The sequence below is a fragment of the Paramisgurnus dabryanus genome, chromosome 6, assembly GCF_030506205.2.
Source record: "Paramisgurnus dabryanus chromosome 6, PD_genome_1.1, whole genome shotgun sequence".
Taxonomy (NCBI): Eukaryota; Metazoa; Chordata; class Actinopteri; order Cypriniformes; family Cobitidae; genus Paramisgurnus; species Paramisgurnus dabryanus.
Window position 1 is genome coordinate 40,949,965 of NC_133342.1, and position 14,387 is coordinate 40,964,351.

General features: G+C 38.1%; 1 protein-coding gene across 3 annotated transcripts in view; it reads right to left on the bottom strand.

Annotated features, from left to right (window-relative positions):
- Nucleotides 1-2,535: 2,535 nt before the first annotated feature.
- The window catches only part of LOC135767166 (CD48 antigen-like), a 109,653-nt gene continuing 97,801 nt past the window's right edge, over nt 2,536-14,387 (bottom strand). Inside the window, exons 1-4 of one of the 3 annotated variants that reach the window (XM_065276826.2) lie at nt 7,002-7,220; nt 4,023-4,334; nt 3,411-3,668; nt 2,536-3,215 (exon numbers count right to left, since the gene is read on the bottom strand). In XM_065276826.2, coding sequence (XP_065132898.1) covers nt 3,088-3,215; nt 3,411-3,668; nt 4,023-4,334; nt 7,002-7,050 — 747 coding nt within the window. In that variant the 5' untranslated portion in view covers nt 7,051-7,220 and the 3' untranslated portion in view covers nt 2,536-3,087. Of the gene's footprint in view, nt 3,298-3,410; nt 3,669-4,022; nt 4,335-7,001; nt 7,221-14,387 lie in introns of those variants that run through there. The other 2 variants (XM_065276825.2, XM_065276827.2) reach the window with 2 other exon arrangements.

Below are 14,387 nucleotides of genomic sequence, written 5' to 3' on the forward strand. Positions count from 1 at the left end.
ACAGAGGAAGACATGGATATCCTGTAAAATGGGCCATGCCCAATAGTAAAGGAACTGCTGAACCTTTGAAACACAATTAAAAAATTAAGAAAAAGGACCAAGATGGTTAGACACATGCAAGGCACCTAAATGCACATATTTAGCAGCAGAGGGTACACTATAAAGAAACATGTGACAGATGATAAGAGTGCTATTTACAACCTGGCAAATAAGGTGCAAAAATTATAATAGATTTACATTTACACCCTAGTAGTCTTACAGTAACCCAAAACTAAACCTACATTCAGTAGCGGACTTAGGCAAGAATTCAGGCCTGGGAATTTGACTCCATTTCAGGCCACCTTTGCTGCTGCTTCTTTCACCACGTTCATGTAATCCACCGGACTTGGTAATTTTAGTTAATATTATTAGTTAATATAACAGGTAGACTACCAGATGAATTATAAATTTGGCCACTGTGTTCATCTGACTGAACAAATGTATACAGATTTAAGATATAGAATAGAAGCACTGTTCAAATCAATATCTTGACATTGTATTTATTTGTCCTGTTTTCATTTGTTTCTCTGTTCTTGTCTTTTCACTGAATGTTTACTTGATTATCCCTTACGAAAATTAACCATGGTTTTACTACAGTTAAAACCAAAAAACATGGTGACTGTAGTAAAACCATGGTAAACACAAAATAACCATGGTTTTGACAACCATGGTTTTCAAAAACCATAGTTAAACCATGGTTAGCGTAGTAAGACCATGGTTTTGCTGATAGTATTCAAGTTTTTTAAGTGTGGGAACTAGACAAAACCTCTTAGTGCTCTTTATTTTCCAAAACGCCACATTTCACAAGAAAAAAAATAAAGACAAGCATAAATCGTTGGTGTCCCCGGAGCTCATGTAACATACGCTGTTTCTGCATTTCTGATGTTAATCTGGAGTACCCATAGAGTAGTATTACATCCTTTTTTATCTCCGAAGAGTCTTTAGTTTAATCAGATTTATAAAAGAAAGATTAGCTTTTCCGAATCTTTCTGATAATGTACGAAAAAATGAAGAAGAGGAGTTACTACCACGGGAGGAGCGAGTACGAATCATGCAACACTACAACACTGTTTAACTTATGATTCACGACATGTTCCTGTCATTTATATAATATGGATGCGCCTTTTTCCAACATAACACAGAAGTCTTACTTACCGCATGCAACTCATGACCCGGTTGGGACTTTTCAATGAAATCCAGCGCATCAAACACACACGCAAAACTCCGCTGCTACCCCGGATAATAAACTAAATCCATTGTTTCCATAAGGCTGGCTTTCTTCTCCTTACATCCAAAAACACTCTTCTTTCGTGCCATTGTTGAGTTTTGAAATTAAACAAAGCTGTGTCGCGTGATAAGATGTTTGCAAGTTCTAGCGTCTCCTGCTGATTGACGGGTGGGCGGAGTTTTCCGGGGAAGTGCCCATAAAAAGAAGTGATACGTATAGAACCCCCTTAAACATTAGCTGGACCTGTAATCGAAAAAAACTTTGCGAAACTTGTACGAACCCTGGCAAAGTGCATACGGCACAGAAATACTCTGTAACACGCCCAACTCTTTTTTGACACTTTTCCTATGTTTAGCATGAGGAAACAACTCTATAACAGTGTTAAAAAGTCAGAATGCTTGAAATACTATTGAACCACCCCTTGAAACACACAGATCTGTACACTTGAATATGATTTTAGGCATTATATTATGTAGCTTTACAATCAGACTGCTCATGCATGATTTATTTATGTTAAGTTACACATTTGCAGCTGCTGGTTTCATTTGCCTTGTGTCAAGTTAAATCCCATATAAAGTCACCTATAAAAACACTGCTATACAACAATAGGGCTGCAACTAACGACTATTTTGATAGTCGACTAGTCACCGACTATTGAAACGATTAGTCGACTAATCGAATAATTATAAATTTTTTCTAAAATTTTGCGTGAGATTGCTTTAATTGTGTGGAAAATGATAGTAAACACAAAAAAGAAGGGGGTACTTAAATCTCTTTAAATGTTCGTGCATGACCGAGGTGCTGCCGTGATACGCAAAGACTGCTTTGAAAACCATTTTTATTCGCCGTATCCAGGCTAAAATGCTCCCAAACTTCAGAGGTTTTGGTACGCACAGCTGCTGCGTTGGACGCCGCCATTTCTGTTATTGCTGAGCACAGAAGCTAATGCACATGTGCGACTCTCTGCAGAGTTTGTAATGAAGAGAGATGCCTCACTCGGCCGGAAAAAACATGTGTGGCGACAACTTCGACAATGATATTCATTGTCGACTATTTCTATTATCGATTTTTGCCGACAATGTCGACGAATCGTTGCAGCCCTATACAACAATAGGCTATATTTTTATAAACTTTCCAGAAAACGGTTTAAAGTGTGACTGCAAAGGTGCTGAGGAACCTGCAACAAACATCTATGAAATTTAAAGAGTAAATGGTTTTATATCTTTTACAATAGTTTTGTATGTTTTCCTGGGTCACAAATTTACAATTCTGAGATGTAAAAACAGTTGCTTGTCCTTTTATTGATTCATTTTTACAGACAGACAGAAATACAGATGCACTTGTTAAGATTAATATTTATTAAAAAGAATCTGACATATTAAAAAGTGCCTAAATCATTTGAAACCTTAATGTAATCACATGGCACATTAAAGAAGAAGCTGATTTAGCAGCTTTTCTACAAGCTTCTGCACAAGTACACATCCAAGGAAAACACTGCACGACAACTGTAAATACAAAGACAAAATAGCACAACACAGTATAAGTTTGACTGCTGTTAACCACAGGTGATTAAACTTCTGAAGCAAATGTACTTTAATGTACGTTAAAACACAATTTTTGCTGGTATGACCAGCATGGGATGCTGGTGCTAATGCTGGTTTGGTGCTGGTCCTAATGCTGGATTAGTGCTGGTGCTAATGCTGGTGCTGGTTTAGCTGGTGTTCACTAGCAAACCAGCACCAAAACACAACATATGCTGGTCTTGCTGGTATGCTGTTCTTTTCAGCAGGGGTGTCAAAACATGAATTTAAGATAAGGTGTTATGTACCTTTTTTATTCTTATAAAAACATAATAAGCCAACCACTGTACCAAACAAACCCAATGATATACAAATATTGCGAATTAACCAGTAAAGGCGCGAAGATTTCTCAGTAGAGGTCCTTTTCTCTAGATTTGAAGGAACAGAGCAAAAAAAATCAGCTTTTTAGACTGGTGTAAACTTACAAGTGTTACTGTTCATGTTTGTATTCTGAAAAAAAAATATCTGAGTAAACATTGACAGATCATAGTATTGAACTCTCTATTTTTATTTCCTTGCTCTAATCCTTTGTACTTACAGAACATGTTGTGATTGATATTTACCTGGAGAAACAATGCAAATTGGTTCAATGGTCTTTTTGTCATTCTTCCAGCTGACAGGGTTGCTATGGTTACAAATGATGAAGTCATTAATGCATCTCACACTTAGATTATAGACTCCAGATGATGTCACTTCCTCTGAACAGCTGCTACTGTTATTGATTACAGTGTTGATTGTAATGCTATCTGTTTTACATGTGAAGTTACAGAGTCCTGAGCTGGAGTCTGAGTTTACTGTCAGGACAGGAGCTTCAACTGCATCTGAAACAAACAAGTACATCTTATATGAACATTTAGCTGGATACAATCAGTGCAGATACGTTACAGTCAATGCATAAACCACTATACCATAACACTGCTATACCAGGACCAGATTTGTAAAAATATTTCATAAGAATATACATTTATTTTGTACTAAAACTATAAACATATTGAACCAAAACAGCACATTTAAAGTAAGCAATAAACCTGTTATAAGTAAAGATTGGCAAAAATAGAGGCTTTAAAGGGACTGTTTTTGCACCAAATGCTAAACCACATTATCTGCAAGTAAACAGCTGATTTTGTTTTATTTGCAGTCACAATAAACACAGGAATACAGTTTATAACACTCACCTATAACAGATACTCTGTGTTCAGCAACATCTTTATTTCTATTTCCAGTTATTCTTGCTGTATAAACTCCACTGTCTGTCTTCTTCATGTTCTTCAGTGTTAGTGAGAAACTTTTAGTATTGAAATCCACTCTGTCCTTGTAGTCATCGTAATCTTTTACTCTTTTATATTCATTAGAATATTTCACTATAGTTTGTGATTTTTCATTCTGCCAGACTATATCATCAAACTCATCAGGTAGTTTATCTCTCTGTATATTTAGTTCAACAAAATCTCCTGTCTTCACAAACACAGTGTCTTCAGTACTGAACCCTGAGGAGACAGAAAGCAAGCCTTTGTTTAAATTATTTTTCATCATTATTTATTTGTCTTGTTCCATTAATAATAATTATATCAGTTTTAACATCTTATACACAATTATTTTAATGCATGTCAGACTGATCTCACTAGAATTTGGATGCATTTTACGAGTTGGCTAATTCTTATTCATTTGTTTGAACTGAATCGTACAAAAACATACAATTATCATAAAAATAAACAATGACGAAAACCCAACCCCTAACTCTTAATGTCACGCAGGGGCAAATGCAAATCGTATAAAAATGCATGAATGTGGTTGTACAAATCAATACGAATTAGCCACCTTGTAATGTACATATGAATTGCCATGAGATAGCGGTTGAAATGTAAACACTAATCAGAACCATAATAGTTAAAATAGTAAGAATTGAATTTAAAACTATGTCAAATAAAATCTGAATCTGCATGACTGTTACTGAAAGTCAAGGCATTTACAAAAAAGTAACCATATTGCCACATACTATCCAACAATAGTCGTAGAGAGGCATGATCAATGTGCAGTTTAATAACTCAGAAATAAAAAAACTTATGACCCATGGCATGAACAATTAGTCATTACCAGACCTTGAACTGCCCAATCAAAATAATAACAAACAAAAGCCCATGGGAAACATACACATATGATAACAGGAGGAAACACAGGATACACAGCAAAACAACAATGAACAAACTACAAAGACCATGATTAGAACTACAGTAGGATGTGATGTCATCAGCATAATAAACCTTACATTTCACTTAAAGTGAGAAAAATGAAGTTTACAAAACATAATAAGTAGATTTTTTTATAGGTGGGACCAGAGTCGTACAATAACAGAGTTACGAAACGCTTTGATCTCGCCGCCGCGCGGTCACGTGATTCATGTAACGTTCTACAGTTCCAAACCAAGCAGGGCTGTCAATCTGTTTGCATAGGTTTTCAGCTATTTTAGGTAAATATTAGCTTGTAATGGGAATTGATCACTATACTTACTGTGTTATAACGTTTTTTTTACTAGGGAGTGATGGAAATACAGTAAATCAGTTAATAAAGATAAACAGTTAATTGTGACCAAAATATAACTATCTATACCAACTACAGCAACACAGTTTATCTTTTATTTTTGTAGCAAAATATGGCTATATAAATGGCTATCAATCTGCTAAAAACATAATTCCTACACTTTTACTATATTAAAATCACAAAAAAGATCGCCAACGCGGTTATTTGTAACAGTGAAGCATAACAGAAACACACTAAATTCATATTTTAAATTCACATTAAATGTTAATATAATCATACATGATTTTCGAGAATACATCACGTATTACTTACCAAACACAATGAAACACATAGCAGCATTGTGAAGCAGTGTGACTTTCTTATAAGGAATTTAGCGTGTCGCTGTTGCCCCCTAGTGTTACTCGTAATATATAAAAAAGATAAGTATAAAGTAGATGGCCACCAGTAATAAAATATTAAACCATTAAATCTATATTATTTCACACATTATACACAACTCATTAAAATATAAAAATTTTACTAGTTATTATTAACGATAATCATTACCTACAGCAGAGTTCATAAAATATCACTGTTGACTATATTAATGAAATGTCCGAAAATGTAAAGAGAAACGGTAATTTCATCGATTTACCAGCAGGTGCCATTGAAATGAATGGGCTTCAGTGCTGCGTTTGGAACTATGCGTCACTACCGGTCACTACATGAAACGCTGTTACTTCCGCATTCCATTCTTACAACGGACGTCTATGTGAGTGTCGTAACTCTATTATTATACGACTCTGTGTGGGACCAACTGAAGTATTTTTTTAAAGCAGATCCAACTTTCACTTTTTACAGTGGGGTAGATTTCCTTTAGTTCTACATAAAAATGAATGTACTATATCCTTGGCTTTCAGGCTGACACACATCTACCTTTAGATGTTTGTTGGCCTGAAGGCAAAGAATGTAGTAATTCTATTTTTATGTATAACTTACTGATAAATGACAAGTGTACTTTAGTGTCGCTGTAATGTAAATATGTTATACAGTTTAGCTTCCCTCTTTAAGAGATTATAACAGTTATAACAGTGGTTTTACCTCACAATACAGTCTGATATATATCCATAGTTCATTGTAAGATTTCAGAGTAAAATCTTCAATACATTTGAACCTTTACGGTTAAATTAATCCAGAAACTGTTTATATTTTACCAAACAACAGGTTAAAACTGTGGTGTCCGAACAGAAATCATAGTTTGAAGGAAGCTTTACAGAAAGAACATGGAACAGAAACTTTGTAAGCAACAAAGTCCTTTTTTATTTTTAACTGCAGCTCCAACTCACGCATGTGTGTTAGCAGGAGGTGGCAATAAAACAAAATTGGTCCAATCACAAACATTTTTACTGTAGGTAAACTAAAGCATAAACATAGAGAGTGAGAGAAAGTTACACAAATACTATAAGTGTCTTCATCACTTTACAGTTCATTTCAGTTAGTTCCTATCAATTAATACAATTTACCAAAAGGAGGAAGACACCCATCATACTTCAGACTCATAATACTACCCTTTACTTTAGACCATATAAATCATAATATTTTGTCATAAATATATTAAAGTAAATTGGTAGGCCTACCTGTACTGTATGCAAGCAGAAGATATGTTAGGAGCTGCCACGACACCATCGTAGCAAACACAGATTGCGTGTATTTGGTGTGGTCCTTCCTTTAAGGAAGTTATATACTTCTCAGATGTGACATGTAAAAACATTTTAAACAACAGAGTCTTAAGATCTCAGTTTCATTTAGGAAGTTTACGTGAAAGTTAAGTATAAAAACATGTGATATACAGTCAGGCCTTGACACTAACTTTTTTGCTCATCAGCCAAAGTAGCTACACTCTCAGAAATAAAGGAACAAATGCGGTCACTGGGGCGGTACCCTATCAAAAACTACAACTCAGCTCCTATAAAAAAAAGAATATTAGTACCTCAAAGATACATATTTGTATAAAATGTATACATATCTGTACCTAAATGGTCCTTTTCAAAGGGTACCGTCCAAATGACAGCTTTTGTACCTTTTTTTCTGAGAGTGTAGTGTACCTTTAAAGGTACAGTAAACTGTTTTGTACCCCTAATATTCAACTGTACAAGATTTTTCGTTAAGGTACACAATAGATCCTTAAGGTATAATATTTTTCCTTTAATATTTCCCTTACAGAAAAAGCACATGTATTTCACATGTGCAAAACACATGTGGCCACATGTGCAAAACACATCTGCTCACATGTGCAATACACATGTGGCCACATGTGATCACATGTGTGTGATTTTGCACATGTGAAATTTAGTGTGTGATTTTGCACATGTGAAATTTAGTGTGTGATTTTGCACATGTGAAATTTAATGTGTGAACACATGTTAAAATCACATGTGGCACATGAAAACATGTTAAAATCACATGTAGAACATGTGTTTTGCACATGGGAAATGTGTGCTTTTGGAACACATGCGAATTCCCATGTGGAACACATGCGAATTCCCATGTGGAACACATGCGAATTCCCATGTGGAACACATGCGAATTCCCATGTGGAACACATGCGAATTCGCATGTGGAACACATGCGAATTCCCATGTGAATCACATGCGAATTCCCATGTGGAACACATGCGAATTCCCATGTGAATCACATGGGCTCACATGCAAATTCACATGTGAAACACATGCAAAATCACATGCAAATTCACATGTGAATCACATGGGCTCACATGTGAAGCACATGGGCTCACATGTGAAGCACATGCAAATTCACATGTGAAACACATGCAAATTCCCTTTCAATTTCACATGTGAAATGTGTGCTTTTGGAACATTTTTGTGTGAATCCCATGTAATAAAAATGGTCACCACATTATGCACATGTGATCACATGTGTTTCACATGGGATTCACACAAAAATGTTCCAAAAGCACATATTTCACATGTGAAATTTATTGTGTGAAAACATGTTAAAATCACATGTTACACATGAAAACATGTTAGAATTACATGCAGAACATGTGTTTTGAACATGGGAAATGTGTGCTTTTGGAACAATTTTTATGTGAATCACATGTGAATTCCCATGTGAAGCACAAAAAATTGTCATCACATTATGCACATGTGATCACATGGGTTTCTCATGTGATCACGTATTTTTTCACATTGAACTTGAGAGTTAAAGTATATAAAGTAGGCCATACATTTGCTTATCATAACCCAGGACTCAAACTCACCCTTTGACCCCAAGGGTAAGCTATAATCTTGCTAAGATGTTGGTGATATAAAATAAAGGCACCATGATGTGACTTTGACATAAGACACATTTTACTGTAAGGAAAAACTGATTCAAATGGAGAATTTATTTGCAAACATACAGCAAATTTTAAGAAGTATCCAAACATATTCATAAAAAAACAAGTATCAATAAAATGCTGTCCATACAACAACAACTGTATATCTGAGTGTGTGTGTATGTGGGAGAGAGAGAGAGAGAGAGAGAGAGAGAGAGAGAGAGAGAGAGAGAGAGAGAGGTTGAGGTTTAGAAGGACTTTATTTTTTCTACATTTTACATTCCTGCTTCAAGCCTCAGTTCTCAAAAACACTCACAAAAAAAAAATAATAATAATAATAAATAAATCAAAATACATTCAAACAGACAATAAATACATATTAAAAGCTTAAGAACAATTGATCATCATGTACAACACACAAAACCTCATAAATAGACCAAATTTCACAAAAATCAGTTAAGTGGCAGGCTCGATTAAGAACTCCAGGGGAGACGCGCTTGATTCCTGCTGGTTTCCATAGTGAGAGCGGCGCGACCAGATAACTTTTGGGCGCTGCGGCATATTAAATATATTATAAATAGTTTTTCTGCGTGAGAAATACAATGTGTGGCGGGAGTGCGTGACAAAAGACCGAAATAAGTGACTGTCACGCTCAATGCGTGACACTTGAGAGCCCTGTCTAGCACTTCCATGCAATTAGTAGGCCTCTCGCAATCCTTCACTTTGTTGATCTTCTCTGGGTCTGTCCTGATGCCCTCTGCAGACACCAAGTGACCCAACCATGGCACTTTCTTCCTTACAAGCTGGCACTTGGATGGCTTTGTGTCAACCAGGGGAATCTCATGTTGTACTGTTCTGCCCTACAAAGGCAAAAGACCTTAACTCGCTAGAGTGTGAAACTGAGAAAAATGACTTTAAAGTTTAGAATTATAGTGAGTTTCAGTTGCCAGTTAATTTCTTCTTTATTTTAATTTTCTCAAAAAAACATAAAATTAACTCAAGATACTAATGCAAATAATAAAGGAGGTCTTCAATGTCTCAAAAATATCAATAAGTAATTTTTGACCAAAAACGAAGTTACTGCCTTTTGCCTTTGTAGGGCAGTGTTGTGGTATGACCATAATCCATGTGATGTTGGGACCACATATCCGCATTCTTGTCCAACAGTTTCTTCAGTAGAGCACGTTAGTCCTCACTTTTCACTGCTGCTTCACTTAGGTCTACCCCGCAGCTTGTGAAGAGAACAGATAAACAAAGACCGTGCATCACTTTACATGTTTAACATCACATGAAGCAGATGAATTAATGTTTTTTTCCTCACAGTAACAGCGGAGGCGATAAAAAAAATGCAAACTTTATGCTGAACAGGCAAATATGAACAAATCACAAAAAACTATTGCGATTAAAATATCAATAAATGTGTAAAAATCTGAATTGAACTAAACTCGTCTGAAACCATCTTGTGTAATAAAAGCATGAAGGCAGACTAATGCATACTTTTGTCATTAGATTTTGTGTCTTTACCTTGGACAGATGACGACTTGTTGCAGTTTTATTTTTGTTCTGCAGAATGAACTTTCGCTCCTACATTACACTGTAGTGCTTAACTTCAGCATCGAGAAACTTTAGAAACCAGGTTGTCATTAGAGCAACACACTGTCACCAATTGGCCATGATTAGGAATTACATTTAGTCAAGTTGTATGGGCAATCTGCCAAAATGGTCTTCAGATTTTTCTTTATCCTGCTTTAAAAAATTCTGTCAAAGCTGTTAACGCGACCAAACACACACAAAAAGAGACACTAAAGTTGCCTAATCACAGGCTTGTATGTTTCTTTTTGCTTTAATAGCAATAGCACAAGTGTCACGAGTGACTAAGAGGGTGGAACTAAAGATGGGGGGGTTCCGCCCGGACTGATTTCCGCAAACACCGTCACTTCCGGGTAACCCCGGGCAACGAAATCAGAGAAAATATGCATCAGGTGCGCGCAATGAGGTGGCGAATGCTGACTGGGCAGTTCACACGAGCTACAGAGTATAAAGGAAGCGTGTGTGACACAGGAAGTCGTTCGTGGATGGTTGGAAAGAGGCGCTGTGGGCGAAGCTGTGCATTGTGCTGCAAGGACGAGGCAAACGGGTGGAAACTATACAGAGGAGTCGCTGAAGTGAACGAAGAGTTGGTGATACACCACCGTAACAGGTTTGAAGGAAAAAGAATAAGTTTGAAGGAATAGATACTTACCTGTGTGTGTATGTCATCTTGAAAGCTGCATAGAAAGTCGATCTCCAGGCAGGATTATTGCAATATTGTGGGCTGTTGAAGAGCGGTGGGGAGAAATATAGCGACACGGAAGTAGTGAGACAAACGTGACCAAGATTGTGAGTACAAACAGTTGTTTACCTTCTCTAATACCTCAGTAAACGGAACTTTGTCTCTTTGGTTGAGTGTTGTTCTTGTTTAATGGCCCCACCGTCGAGGACGAAACTGGTGGGTGAGCGGATGGCAGAACACGCATATTAGTGTGCGGGGGCTGACGACACCTATACCACTAGCCGTGGCAGTGACCTCAACGTCTCCCTCAGTGTGGAACTCGACCAAGTGTGGAAGTATTGGCCTTACCAATCACGAAAGTGTGTGGGTTGCTGTGGGTGAGTGTGCTTTATTGACGTGTGTGCACCTGAAGTATTGCAGTGCTGTGCCATGTCTCCTGTTGCCATACCTACCTCTAGGTCCATCAAAACACTGTGGGTGCCTCGTGAACTGCTGTGGCATAATCACCATTGTGGGATTATCCTTTCATAGCCCCGCCTGCGTGTCCAAGCCCAAAGAAGTTTGTGAGTACAGCGATTGAAGTGTTGTGAAAGAGGTCATACTGTAATAAAAGGGGAAGTGAAACTGTTACCACCATACTACCTGTTGTTTGTCTGTCCTGTATTGGAGAGGAAGTCTAGCCGTCTGCTCCACTGATTTAGGTGCCTCCCCGGCCCTGGAAAGGAACAGGAGCGGACGTGTCCAGTAAACCGCACGGACGACGTCTTGCGGTCCCCTCCTCTCAAAACGACACTGACCGTGCTTGGCCCAACGGGCGACAGTTGGAAGTGGGTAAAGGCCGCCCGCCCTAGCCCCTGAACCAGGTACAGGTGACGTTCGATCTCTTTCAACTATTTTCTAATACTCGAATACTAAGTCTCCAAGTGTGATAGAGATACGAGCTAAAAGCTACATTTACCTGAAGAGCCTCGTGAGTCCAGAATAGCACGCCCAGCGAAACATAGAGCCTCACCAGATTCGAGCTAAAGGCTACACTTACCTGAAAAGCCTCGTGAGTCCAGAATAGCATGCCCAGTGAATCATAGAGCTTTACCAGAGTCGAGCTAAAAGCTACACTTACCTGAAGAGCCCCGTGAGTCCAGAATAGCATGTCCAGTAAATCATAGAGCCTCACCAGATTCAAGCTAAAGGCTACACTTACTTGAAAAGCCTCGTGAGCCAGAATAGCATACCCTAAAACGAGAAGCAAATTTGTCACTGATACGACCGCCCTGTCCAACTGGGATCACACCGCTCAGGATTGGGGAAGAGCACAGTAGACAAGTAAGATCACGCTAACCTGTCTTTTACCTGTAACCGTAGGGACCTCTGGGACGAGTTGTACAGACTGTGGGTCTGTGGACGGAGAGACGTCTCTCAGTATACTGTGGAAAGAGGGAACACAAGGATAAGCTACCTCTACGACAGAAATAACAGTAATACTTACCTGACCGGCTCAATTGTGTCCGCAGGGGTCCGCGTCGAGGAATCCACCCAGTCTACGGGAAGTCCGCCGAAGAGAGACAAGGACGCCCTTAGTGGGAACCACGGAGGCATCTCTTGTCAGGGTGCAGGTAGTTGATTGGCCTTATATCCATTAATTGTGTGTTTCCTCTCTGCCTCCAGGCGAAGAGGAGGGCGCCACGTGTCAACAACTAAAAAGGAGAAACAGATACTTACCAACAAACGAAGGAGCTCCGTCCTCTTCTCCCTGCTCTGCGGGTGTCCTCAACCCCGGGGTCTGGCCCTCTCCTCCCCTGCAAGAGAGAAGGAAACAAGTTGACGTAATTTTAGATTCCCTATCTCCCCTTCCCAACAACATTTTAATTAATTTAAATAAAGTTTGTGTAAGGGGGTGAAATTTATATCCCCCATCCATCCGTTTGGCCCAATGGCGAAGTCCAAACCGCATGGGAAGGATTGATAGCGCGTTCGGTCTTTTCCGGAGCTTTGCAGATGACGTTTTGGCGTTACGTAATTTAGGTATATTTATCTCTAATCTGACTCCAAAGACAAAGATTTAGTTTATATTATATTACAAATTTGATTGATTATTACTTTTAAAGCTTACAGAATTTAGATGGATGTTTGTTTATTTATTCTGATAAAGCTCTGGTATTACACTCGTTCATTCGGTTCTCACAGTCGCACATGATCCTAGTACGGGCCTCATAATTAATATACTGGTCAACGGTCGTAAGCGAATCAGTGTTGGTCGCTGCCAGAGGTTGGACTATACGCTTAAGCGGCCGCTTTCTGCGTGCTCAACTTTAAACATACTTTATTTAGTCCCCTTAGAGGTGACACTTAATTATTACAATTATTATTTCTAATCAAGATTAATGAATAGAATAACATTGAAATAAACAGAGGTTGAGGCTGACCCTATTTAGAGTAATCAGAAATGTTACTCTAAACGGAAACACAGCCTCCACGCTTCTAAGTACACTTAAACTAACGCCAATTGCTAGTCGTATCTCTCAAATCCTCAGCTGATGTATTATTCACTATCTAACTGGGATTGGGCCGATCCTAGCCTGATTTCAGTCCTTACGGTAACTACGGATACAACGATATTACTTGCAGTGTCAACATTTACCGAGCAACACAGAATAAAATCAAATATAACAATTTATTAACCAGGTAGGTAAAACATAATTCAGAAGCCAATTTACATTCCAATTCGAATACGAAAATCAAACGAAAACCCATTGCATACCTGGTAATGAGATGAAGATCTGGTTACAGATTCCTCAAAGTAAAATAACAATACATGATGCTGTGCAAGGACAGCATCATGGGGGTGCATTTCTCGATATTGAAAGTCCCGCCTAAATCTTCTACACATCTCCTTAAATAACCAGAGAACAAAGCATATAGGAATTTGGTACTGATTGGTTGTTGGTAAAACTAAGGGCTGTCCTTAATCTCTATACAGTGGGTGATTGGTTTATGCTTAGAATGGGAGGTGTCTATCAACATTGAATGAAGTTTCACATATACTTTAACATTGAATTCTGTTGTTATATGAGTGAGACCTGTAACCACTTGCAATGAGACATTCCAATAGAAAACAAATAAGATACAGATTTTAGATTCTTTGTGCATGTAGCATTTCATATACAGTTTGCTTTTAGAGAAAAGAATACAAATGTATGACACCCTAAAGGTGTGTCTTTGAAACCCAAATGTGTCTCAGTGGGAAGTCCACTGTGAATCGTGGAGAGTGGCTTTTCCCGCGCACTCACTTTGCCCCCATGCAGTGTCCTTTGGGGAGGTGCTATCTTATTTAGGAAATTGTCTTACAGCTCCGCCGCTTGATCATATCGGAGAACATAACAGTCCCGATGAGATCAACATACAGTAAGATGTTAG